At 39.4% G+C, this 11,143-nt stretch overlaps 2 protein-coding genes across 2 annotated transcripts in view; both read right to left on the reverse strand.

The window, feature by feature from the left end:
• Positions 1–3,759, reverse strand: part of LOC118321352 (protein-glutamine gamma-glutamyltransferase K-like) — a 13,597-nt gene extending 9,838 nt beyond the window's left edge. Inside the window, exon 1 of the mRNA XM_035652618.1 lies at positions 3,702–3,759. The gene's annotated coding sequence lies outside the window, so the exon portion shown is untranslated. The remainder of the gene's footprint in view (positions 1–3,701) is intronic.
• A 2,130-nt stretch (positions 3,760–5,889) lies between these two features.
• The window catches only part of rabggta (Rab geranylgeranyltransferase subunit alpha), an 11,525-nt gene continuing 6,271 nt past the window's right edge, over positions 5,890–11,143 (reverse strand). Inside the window, exons 9-17 of the mRNA XM_035653744.1 lie at positions 9,332–9,427; positions 8,527–8,632; positions 8,386–8,437; positions 8,220–8,308; positions 8,016–8,104; positions 7,806–7,922; positions 7,579–7,692; positions 7,343–7,430; positions 5,890–6,593 (exon numbers count right to left, since the gene is read on the reverse strand). Coding sequence (XP_035509637.1) covers positions 6,445–6,593; positions 7,343–7,430; positions 7,579–7,692; positions 7,806–7,922; positions 8,016–8,104; positions 8,220–8,308; positions 8,386–8,437; positions 8,527–8,632; positions 9,332–9,427 — 900 coding nt within the window. The 3' untranslated portion in view covers positions 5,890–6,444. The remainder of the gene's footprint in view (positions 6,594–7,342; positions 7,431–7,578; positions 7,693–7,805; positions 7,923–8,015; positions 8,105–8,219; positions 8,309–8,385; positions 8,438–8,526; positions 8,633–9,331; positions 9,428–11,143) is intronic.

Here is an 11,143-nt window from a genome sequence, read left to right on the forward strand (position 1 = left end):
TCTTCTTCTTCTTCTTCTTCTTATTATTATTATTATTATTATTATTATTATTATTATTATTATTATTATTATCCATTAGCCTATTTTAAGCTAACTATATCAGCTGTGTGTGTACACTTTACCTTTTATCCATTTCAGCTGTACGGCTGTTACTTACCAATTTACATTACTTTTTTGCTAAGTGTTAACTTATCTATTTCAATCATTTATCCATTACTTTATTAACTCCTTTAATAACTGTTAAGACCTCGCTGGTCCTCATTGCTAGTTTTCACACACTCTGTGTAGGGTTCATGTATTACAGGTGACACAGTATATGGATATATTTTTGCTAATCAGATCTCAATTTCATTTTATTCAAATAGTTGATCTGCAATCGTTCCAAGTACCTGACTGCAACTGCCTGGTTTCATATAAATCACTGGCTGGGAATTAGTGATTTATATGAAGAGACGCAGAAAAGCTTTATAACAGTATGCACTGTATAGTGTCATATTATCCCTCCTCTCATCTCTTCATTTAGAGGTAAAGCCGAATGCATTAACTGAAATGAAAGAATAACATAATCTTATAAATAATTTGATTAGGGCTGCACAATATGGTAAAAACAATCATTTTGTGATTATTTTGAGATATGATTGCAATGTGATTCATGATTAGTGGGAAATGATGGGTCTCTACCACACAAATATGTTTTCTTACATCTGGAGAACAAGATTTATAACCGAGGGCACCTCTGCAGCGTCCTTTATAAAACAAAATAGCAGCTTCTGCGATTGGGTTTTTGCACTTGACCATATTGTGATTTCAATATTATTTCAATTAATTGTGCAGCCTTGAATTTGATCCACTAACACTGCTGCTACGAGTGACTGAGACTGAGAAAAGTCATACTACTATCTTGAATTATTCATTGTAGTACTATACACCCAGAGAACAGGAAAGCTGCTTGACTCTGTGTCTGTCTCTCTCCATCAGGATACATCTGGAGGTGATTCACGGATGCTGAATTACAGTCTGATTTATAAGTCAGTGAAAGCATCCAGGAGGTTTTCTGGGGAGGTGAAAGCGTGCTATGAATCACAACTGTGCTATGAAACACATTTAACTTTTTTGTGTATAAAGATCCAAACACCATGCTTCACCACCAAAGATTAGAGCCACATTTCTCGGGTGAACTGTCTGAGAATCAAAGACCAATGCACACGAATTCAGCAAAACTCAAGCAGGGCAAAATCCTTCAAATCCACCCTGTTTCTCTCATTTACTTCCTCTGCTCGGTTGCCTCTCATTTGCTCAACACACTCTGATTTGACTTGCATCTTCCCTGTAGCAATTCCACTTTTCAAGAAATGCTACGAAGCCAGTGAAAGCCTTTCTCCCCACACACTGACACACACTTTACATTCCTCTGCAACAGTGACTGTTATGTAGTGACCAAACAGGCTCATGAGGCAATAGCAAGACTGACAATGAGTTCTCTCCTCATTCATATGCCAATGAAGCTGAGACTGTGAGTACAATAAATCAGACAGTAGTAGGTGAGAGAACGCCTCCTCCCAGCTCAGGACAGGATTGTGCGTCATATTTACTGCTGGCAGACAAGGCTAAAAACAGCTTCAACAACCTCATAAACATGTTAACTACTGCATTAGATGATAACTTCATATAATTTATTTTCTTAAAGGAAAGTGAACAATGCGAAGTAATCACTTCAATTTTAATATGCTTTGGTAATTGGAGCTGCAAGAATTAGTTGATTAATTCACTCTAATCCTAACAATAACCATAGTCAATCTACAGAAAATGAATCAGTAACTATTTTATAATCAATAAATCAATCAATCGTTTAAGGTAATTATTTATTAAGGAAAATTTTCAAATGATTTGTTCTTCTCAGCTGTGAGGATTGGAAGCTTTTCTTTTTCTTATGTACTAATTAACCTGAATCAGACAAAACCAAGCACTTCAAGACATCTTGGGCTAAAGGAAACTGTATAGGCATTTTTTACTATTTCACCACTGATTAGGCTTAATTGAAAAAAAAAACAGTTGATAGTTTAATCACAAAAAGATCATTAAAATGATTGTTAGATGCAGCCTTAATTAGGACTAAACACAAAGCACAGCTGAGTCTGATGATGGTGCGTGTTAAGGGACCACCAAAGTGATTACAACTCATCCTGAGGGGGACATGATCAATCAATCCATTCAAAATCAAAAACCTCATAGTGGCACTAGAGAAAAAGTCAGTGGATCACCAAAGTCAGATTAATCCTCTGACCAACTGTGAATGTCTGAACATGATTTCATGAGATATTTCAATCTGGACCAACATTTCCATCCAATGCTGCAAGCATGGCTTAAAACTGAATGTAGCTCTGTTTTAGATTTGTTACTAATGTATTTTCATCTACAAATCATCACAACAATTATTACCGGGACGCCTCAGTAGTTTGTGAAAGTTTACTGCAGTGTGGGCCCTCACAAACTGTTAGTATAGTGAAAATGAAATCCACCACAGCACCTGTCTCAGTGCCAAAACATAAGAAGGGTAGAGGAGAAACACAGATTACATTCAGAACAGGGACCCGCCCACACAGATCCACAAAACATTTTTCAGCTGCATCCAATAAACTGTATAAAATGTTTGCCCTGTAAACTAACAGAGATGAAGACACACTTTCACCAAGATGCACAGCAGTAAGAGTGAGACTGGTGACATGTCAAGGGCGATAAGATGTCGACAGCTGAACCTGTTATTATCTGAGATTCTCATCGCTTCATCATCTACTGTGTTACATCCTAACTACTCAAAGCAGAGTTTCTCTGCATCGCAACATTCAGTAGGAGCCCCATATATATGCAACTGTATCACATACAGGTTTGAAAATTTGGTCAAATGTCAAATGAAGTGGGTCTAAGTTTACTTCCACAACATCAGCAGCAGATACAATGTGCTATTCACCAGAAGCTGGATATTTTCCTCCAGGAGGGTGATGACCCAGTAAGCATCCCTCAGCTACACCCATGACTTGTTGCCTTGGGGTCACGCAGTTTGAACCACATAAGGCAAACAAAGGGACTTTCACTGATGTCTGTCAGAATTAAAGCATTCAGTGTTCAATTTAAAACACAACCGCTGACTTAATATTTGACCCTGAGTCAGGCAATGGAGATGTTTTCTCCCTTTCACATATATCTGTCTATATATCTGTCTGTTATATTGGTTTGTTACACTCAATTACATTACTAATTACAGAGATGTGGCTGCTGTTGGACTACTGTGTGTTGCTGGGAGTCATATGTGACATGATGTATTACTGTTTTTCTTTGGTGTTTCTTCCAGTCAAATGTAAACATTTAATAGCTGTATCATGCGGTAGTGAGAGACGACTGTAAATGCATTCAGGAAACAGATTCACATTAAAAACAAAGTCTAACAGAGTTAATCATGCAAGAAATGGCATTCAGTGAACTCTATTATGAGCATAATTCTGGCATGACAGAAATACAGCAATACTTTGTCTCTTTTTCCTTTAGAATTACTTATGCAAGAGAACCTCGATCAAAAGGAAAGTTTGACTGTAAATGGGTGTGAGTTAACTAGGTGTTATAAACAACATAAAGTAATAAATCAAAGGCCTGACTAATCTAGGCTGTAGACAAATCTACATGTGAAAAAGCTGATTTAAACTCACTCAGTTCGGTGGCAGTAGAAATGTGTGGCAAGAAGTCTTCTGTTCACTCTGTCTTTGTGTTTCACAGATGAGCTACAAGTTAAGACCTCCTTTAAATACTTTTGGGCTAAGACAGCGAGGACACGCCTTCCTGCTGACAGCAGTCAGACCAGACTTATAACAGCTGAAATGATTTTGGTAGGTAGCCAAGCAACCACTTACATTTATTCCATATTGAACATATATTTCTGTTGCTCAATTATTATCTCTATTATTATTTTTATTATTATTATTATTATGAGTAGTAGTATTGAATTAAACTGCAGTAGATCTGAGAAGGTTAATACAGACTCATAGTTAAAAAATACAACCAGGTTCATTTACAGTACAAGAAGAAAAAGAGAGCGCTATAAATAAATATAAATATTAAATAAATCCACCAATATGACTTTTTCTCTGCACTCATACTAGCAAAAGTCAGCAGTTACTAATAACAGAAATGATGTCGCCACTGAATTCCAAGTGTCCCAGTAAGCCTGTGAGACATTGAATCAGCATGCACACTACAGGACTGTGACACTGAAGCAGCCAAATGGAACTCAACCGTTATTCATTTTAGTATTTACACCTGTGCTCTTCCTGCTGTGACACATCAAAATGTCTTCTGTATGTCCATCACAATGACAGGTTACTCACACACTGAGTAGGAGGGTCCACACCTTGTTCACAGAAAGCTCTGACACACTGGAGGGAGCGGGTGTTCGTGTGCTTTTGTGTCAAGTGTTATAGATGTGACATGGGATTGGACAATAATCTTGAGTTATCCACACCGACTGGTTGAGTTGGTTTTCATGGAGTTTCTCAACTGTATGATGGATCAACTGTGAACGAAAGCAGATTTAATTATATAGCATAATTTATGTCAGTGTTTTTCAGACTGTGGGGCGTGCCTCACTGGTAGTGCAGGGAGCCACTGCAGGGGCGTGGAAATTCTGGGGGAAGATATGGAGTTGAACTAAGGTGAATAAATATGATTAATGTAGAGAGCTAAACCAACAAGAGTTTGCTGATGCTATTGACCTTTAATTCACTAAAACTCCATCTGGATCCTTCAGTTTTGGTTCCCTTAATTGCGGGATGTTGGGCGTTTTTCAGTTGTGGGGCATACCAGAAAAATTTGTGGGCCACTGATTTATAGAGATGCTGAAGTATCAAGTTCCAATGTGACATAAATATGTTTGTGATACCATGGGAAACGGAAAACCAACAATGACAGGAATGTCACCTACAACCAGAGACCTTAATGCACATACCTTTAAACTATTGTAAGTATTTGACAGGAAGAACATTGGCCAGCTTTTAACTATGCTGGTGGTGTGGCTCTAGTGATGCAATGCAGGTCCTTCTGCTGGTTGGTGCACGAAATGTTGTACACACATTCACAGTGCACAGAGGATAGAGCCTACTGACTTTAGTGAACCACTGATTTTTTTCTGTAATGCCACCAGCAGGTTGACATTTGTGATTTTAGGTGAAATGTTTCAACAACTATTGGATAGATTTCCCAGAAATGTGCTACATTCATGTTCCCCACAGAATGATTTGTAACAACTTTATGTCCTGACTTTTCATCCAGAGCCATTTGATGAAAAAATTGTGACTAAACACCTGCAAAGTAATGGCATTCCCAGCAGCCTCAGCTGTGCTTTGTTTTTAGAGCTAATTAGCAAATATTAATTGCTAAACTTAGTAACAAAGTAAATATTACCTGTGAAACACACAGAGCTGCTAGCGTGACTGTAGACCAGTTTTGTCTCTACAGATGACGACTTTGAATTTCCCAATTTATGAAAAGATGATTCGGTTGTTTTTTCTTTTGTGGTATGAGCTGAAAGGTGTGGTGTTTTTCTAACTTAATTTCATCTCAGTTTGTTTTGCTTAGACACTCCCAAACGACATTTCCCCCTAGAAAATGGCACGATGTCAGAGTAAACAATCAATCAACTTGATATGTCGCAAAGTCAGATTTATCACACGAAGAAGGCAAACAAATGAACAAAGACAGTAATGTAATAGTAACAGTGGCTAAATCAGATGACACTCCTGGCACACCTTTTAAAGCGCCTCATGAAGGAGTTAGGGATGAAGGTTAGTCTGTACATCTGATGTTCACTTCTCTTTGACAACATAAAACAAAACACTAGAAGCATTTTTGGAAGGCAGTGACACAATGTGTGCTGTTTTATTTCAGGGTCCGTGACTTACTGTGCAACAGTATAATGTCATATTAAATGCTTTACACAACCTTTTAAAAAAATGTGAATGAGACCTATGCGATGCTCTGAACATGAGTTATAAGCTTTTCTTTCAAGTCAACCGTTTTAAAGCTCATAAAAGCAATAAGCCAGCACGTCTGCATGCCAATCCATCTACAGTCAGTTTACTCCTTTATCAGCGTTTCTGCATGCAATTGGGTTTGTTGTATTAAGGACATCCGCACGCACAATTAAAGAAATGCAACATGGGTTATTACGCACTCACTCTCACACACACCTAGACGTTTTGCTGAAGGTGTTAGAGAGGTTTTCTGAAGCATCAGGATTTCAGACGCTCAGGGGGATGAGGTGATTGACGTTCTCCCAAACAAGTAACAGACACAGTCACAAGACACTTGAAAAACACCCACTTGCTCTTTCACAAACAAACACGGCCGACAATGTGAAGGACAATCAAACGACGGGACAATGGTGGCAGTGATTCCTGATCAGAGCAGGAGGTCTGTGACTGAGGGCAGCAGCTCGGCTAACTCCGACTCGATGTTGGCCGTCTGAGTGACGGGGTTGCCACGGAGATCAAGGCGCTTCAGCTTGGGGCAGGAGGCCAGCGGCTGAAGATCTGCCAATGTAGAGATTTCTGTGGATTTGGGTTAATGAAGAAGCTTTTCTGTGTGCTGTGGCAAGTAACATTAGTGGCAATGAACCGGAGATAGGACGCACGTATTCCCCAACACTGGTGCAAAAGTAAGATCTACATGTCAAATATGACACTGCGATATTAATTGATTTTTCTAAATATAAAACTTGGAAGCCTTTATTTACATTAGGAAGGTATGCACTGAAACTGTAATTAAACTACAAAACAAAACTTGAATGTATCGTCAGTGTCATGACCTGCAAACCACACTCATTTCTCTCAGGGGAAGTGAAGCATGAAGGGGATGGAGGCTGCGGCGAGAATGTGTTGTTAAGTGTCTCTTGCCTTCTTAATGATGCTGTTTGCTGTGTGAAATTGCGGCGCTGATTTTATTTACTCAAAGTTTCAGGTGAAAACAAATTAGCCATGCATTGAGCTGAAGGGTCTTGTTACTGCAGTAATTTTTAAAACTCTGTAAACACCATCCTCGTGTGCAGTGCGTGTTTTACATCAAGCTCTTCAAACACCGTCAGCTGCTCGCACTCTTTAGCGGGGTTGTTTTTCAACGTTGAGCCTTGCGCACTCAGAGCTGATTCACACATTTCTTGAGTCACTAGTACACTGTGATAGGAGTGTACAGATATAATTTACATTGATCCCTGCGACACTGATGCTACAGGATTAACGCAGATCCAGCACAGAACGTTCTACAGCAAACTAATGAATATGAATGACTGATTAAAGGATACTGTTATTCTTCAAGAGGACCTCCTCCAGTTTGGGGAGGTGATACACTCCTTCTAGGTTTTCTATGGAGTTGTTATCAGCCTCCAAGACCTGCAGGAAGTATGAAGATGTGATTTTAATCATGTTGCAGAGGAAGTAGTAATCACTATATTTCCTGCTGTAATCTACAAATAGTACGACAAACAAAATAGGTAAAGAAACATTGTCCATTTAGGACAGATGATTGGATTTGAATCACCTCCAGGCACTGCAACATGGCGAACTGAGGAGGCAGCCGCTGCAGCTGATTAGAGGACAGATTAATATGGGTAACCAATAACAGCTGATCCAGGTGGCATAAGGTGGTCAGGTTCTGTTAGAAAAGAACAACAGGAGAAATGAATTCCAAGAGCTTCCGTATGTGGCAGACACATAAAAGATTTCATGATGGGAAAATAGAATTCCTTTTTATATTTCTGAATCTACCTTGTCAGAAATACTGAAGACACGCACTTCAGCATACTCCATTTTCAGGATGGTGTTTTCAATCATAAACTTGCTGCACAGGTCACTGTAATACGCAGAGCGCATTGAATCCACTTCCTGAGCAAGAAAGCTTTCAGTCAGTGATCTACAAACATCTCTTTTCTGCTCAGTGTCATACACTGCACATGGTACATGGTACATGGTACTCACTTTTAGTGTTTGGAAATGAGCAAGCGTCTCCTTTTCATATCCCAGAGGGTCTAGCGCCCTCATCAGGAGGATAATGGTCAGTAAGCACCCTGCCAAAGGCAAGCAGAGTGTTTCAATCGCTACATGAAGACATCATGATGAGCAGCAGCAAACTTTACAATGTATTTATGTGAAGATGGTGATTTGGCCTTTAAATGCACTTACACTTATTAAGCGGCTCCAATTCTTGTAGTTGGTTGCATGATTGTAGCTCTGACTGTAACACTGAGGTCTTCTCTACTGAGAGTTCACTCCTACAGAGAAAGAGCACACTCAGTTTTTACTCCTTAAAAAACTCCACAATGTGCTGCCATTGTTTGAAAGACCATACCTGAAAAGCTCCTGATCCGTAGCAGAGTCCCGACACCAACTCTCAGTCCGACCTTTGGAAGTTAAAAGATCACAGAGTAAGGAAGCCTGAGAAAACATACATTGGTAAAGATCAAATGTAAATATGCGCTATATGCATCACCTGTGTACAGGGCACAGTCTCTGTGAGTGTGTTTCTCAGTCCAGTGCACAGTCAGATTGTGTTCATTTGTGACGTCGCTTATCGTTCCAGGAGGAAGATCACAAATCTGAGCCGGTGTTAAGATTAAAAAAAACAAGTGAAGTGAAACGGAAGTGTCTGATTCCAACATAAATTATCCACCTTTGAATGAAATCCACCTAGGCCCATCCCGTGAGTGTGCATAGTAAGTCCATGGCTCATTTTCATGCCAATACAGCACACTGAGAACACTGGGAAATATGACCAAATATTAAAACCTTGACAGAATGGTCATTTTGAAAAACTAGGCTTTGAAAAATTTATTTAGATTTGCACAGACCAGTAAACATTCTGTCAATGAGTGTTACGCCTTAATGTGCATAATTTTGTTTTACACAAAAGAGAATTATGACACAAATTTCAAGACAAGACAATTTTCTCAATTAATCGATTAGTTGTTTGGTCCATAAAATGTCAGGAAATGGTGAAAAATGTCAGCTGTCATTCTGACTATCCTTGGTGTCATCTGTGCCCTGACAAGTTAGGCAAGATTTCAGGGACAGGAAGTCCCATTGCATCTATCTGTGGTAGAGGTAACAATAACATTCTAGTGCACCCATCAAAGTGCAGAGCTGGAACTCTATACATGCACATACCACAGCGTCTTACCAGCATGTGGTATGTAAAAAACAACAAGAACAGAATGTTAAACTCATATCTTGTCCAATCAGCAGCACACAGTGACAGTCAATAATAACAGCAATGACCTGCCAATGGAAAAGGATACCCAGACAGGACTGTGTTTAAAGCGCGGGTGGACACTCCTCCACTCCACTCTCTGAGGCTGACCGTCGAGGACCAGCAGCAGGCCGACAGACTGTGCCTAACAGAACGGAGCCAGGGAGAGAGGTCGCTGAGTCAACGCAGGGTAAAATATGGACACTACATTACAGTTAGTTACAAGCATTACTCAATACTGAGTTCACTTTTTTCAAAAGTCCTCACAAACATACATAAACTGCTAACTGGGCTATGTGAAAGACAAGGGAGGAAAGGGGTCAAGAGAGGACTTCAGTTCTGAGGTGGATGGGAAGACGGGGTTGACGAGCACTGTTATATTTCTATATCTGTATCTATTATATGTGTATGTGTATATATATATACACAACGGCATGAAACAAAGTGCTGAGCCGAAAAAAATCAGTGGAAGTAACCTTTTGCTCCTGGTATTTCTCTGGTCTGCAGAATTCGAGGGCTCAGGAGGTGTCAGACGTTAAAGAAGCATTTCAAGTAAATTTTGTTTGATGAGCCTGAACTCAGACTTTGGTGATGTTTTTGCAGATGTGGCAGATTTTTCCATCAGCTTACTTTTATACTAAAAACACAGCTGTGACACATTTCAGTCTCCTCGGGGTAAGCCGAGCTCTGATCACCGTCTCTGTGCCAGGCCCAGCATATGTCTTTAGAAGTACTGAGGACGCAAACTTCGGCGGTCCTATTTCCTCGATGGTTTTTGGCAGGCTGTGTTTGCATTGTGAAGTTTTGGATGGCTTGTAGCTCTGCTGTGTCTCTGCGCATGAGGCTTATCAGTACGGTTGCTCTCTACAGCAATAAAAGACGTCGAAGAGAAGCGGTAAAGTAAGAATTCGAATAGCACTGATCAAGGGCCAGAGGAAGTATGTTTGGAGGGGTTGTAGTTTATGAAATATTGATAATAGTTGTATGTGATGATGTTATGTAAGTAGTGTTTAGGGTGTTAGAATTAGCAAGAAGAGTGTAGGTGAATATAGTTCAGAGAAGGGTGAGTGCGAGTTGCATCAGCGCGGTGTCAGTGGAATGGGTATGCCCGTGAAGAGTAAGGATTATGGTAGGTGCGGGGGCGTCTCTTAAAAGAAGATGGCAGTAATTTAAAAAATCCAGAAGCCTAAATTAAAAAAAAAGCATCTGGTGGATTGTGAAATACGACCGCAGGTTCAAACAGGTGAAATCAGAATGGGAAAAATGGACAAATGAATGATATTTGATCTCTGACAATTAACGTGAAACTGCCACGAAGAGGAGAATAGACTATTGTAAGAATTCAGTCATAAGTCTGTTAAAAATTCTAACAGATGAGTAATGGATTGAATAATTATTAATTCAATTGAGTAACAAAATTCATTCACTTCATGAAAAATAAAATAAAGAAATCCAAAATGACAAATTCGAGGCAAGATGTGAAGATGTATACTAATATATATTACTCAAGTACTGCTACTTCGTAGGTTCAGAAGGGATACTTATATAACTTTGAGTATGATATTCCATTTTTTATGCTTGCTTACAGTTCTCCACAGACATGTTATGAGAACAGCGTTTAAGTTGACCTTTTTCACACAACGTACGACAAATTTATATAAGTGCAGCCATTTTACTTAAAGACTTAACTTAAAATAATAAAACTGGTACTGTTCTTGCTGTTTGGTAGTGAAGCAGCTGGGTCGTACAGTGGGGTTTTAAATCAGAGCTTCCTCAATGAAAATGTAGAAGAGTTTGATAAAGGTGCTGAGACTAAACCATTACTGTGTGTATGTGTGTGTGTGTGTGTGTGTGTGTGAGA

This window comes from Morone saxatilis, unplaced genomic scaffold (genome assembly GCF_004916995.1).
Source record: "Morone saxatilis isolate NCDOM2014 unplaced genomic scaffold, NCSU_SB_2.0 Contig12, whole genome shotgun sequence".
NCBI lineage: Eukaryota > Metazoa > Chordata > Actinopteri > Moronidae > Morone > Morone saxatilis.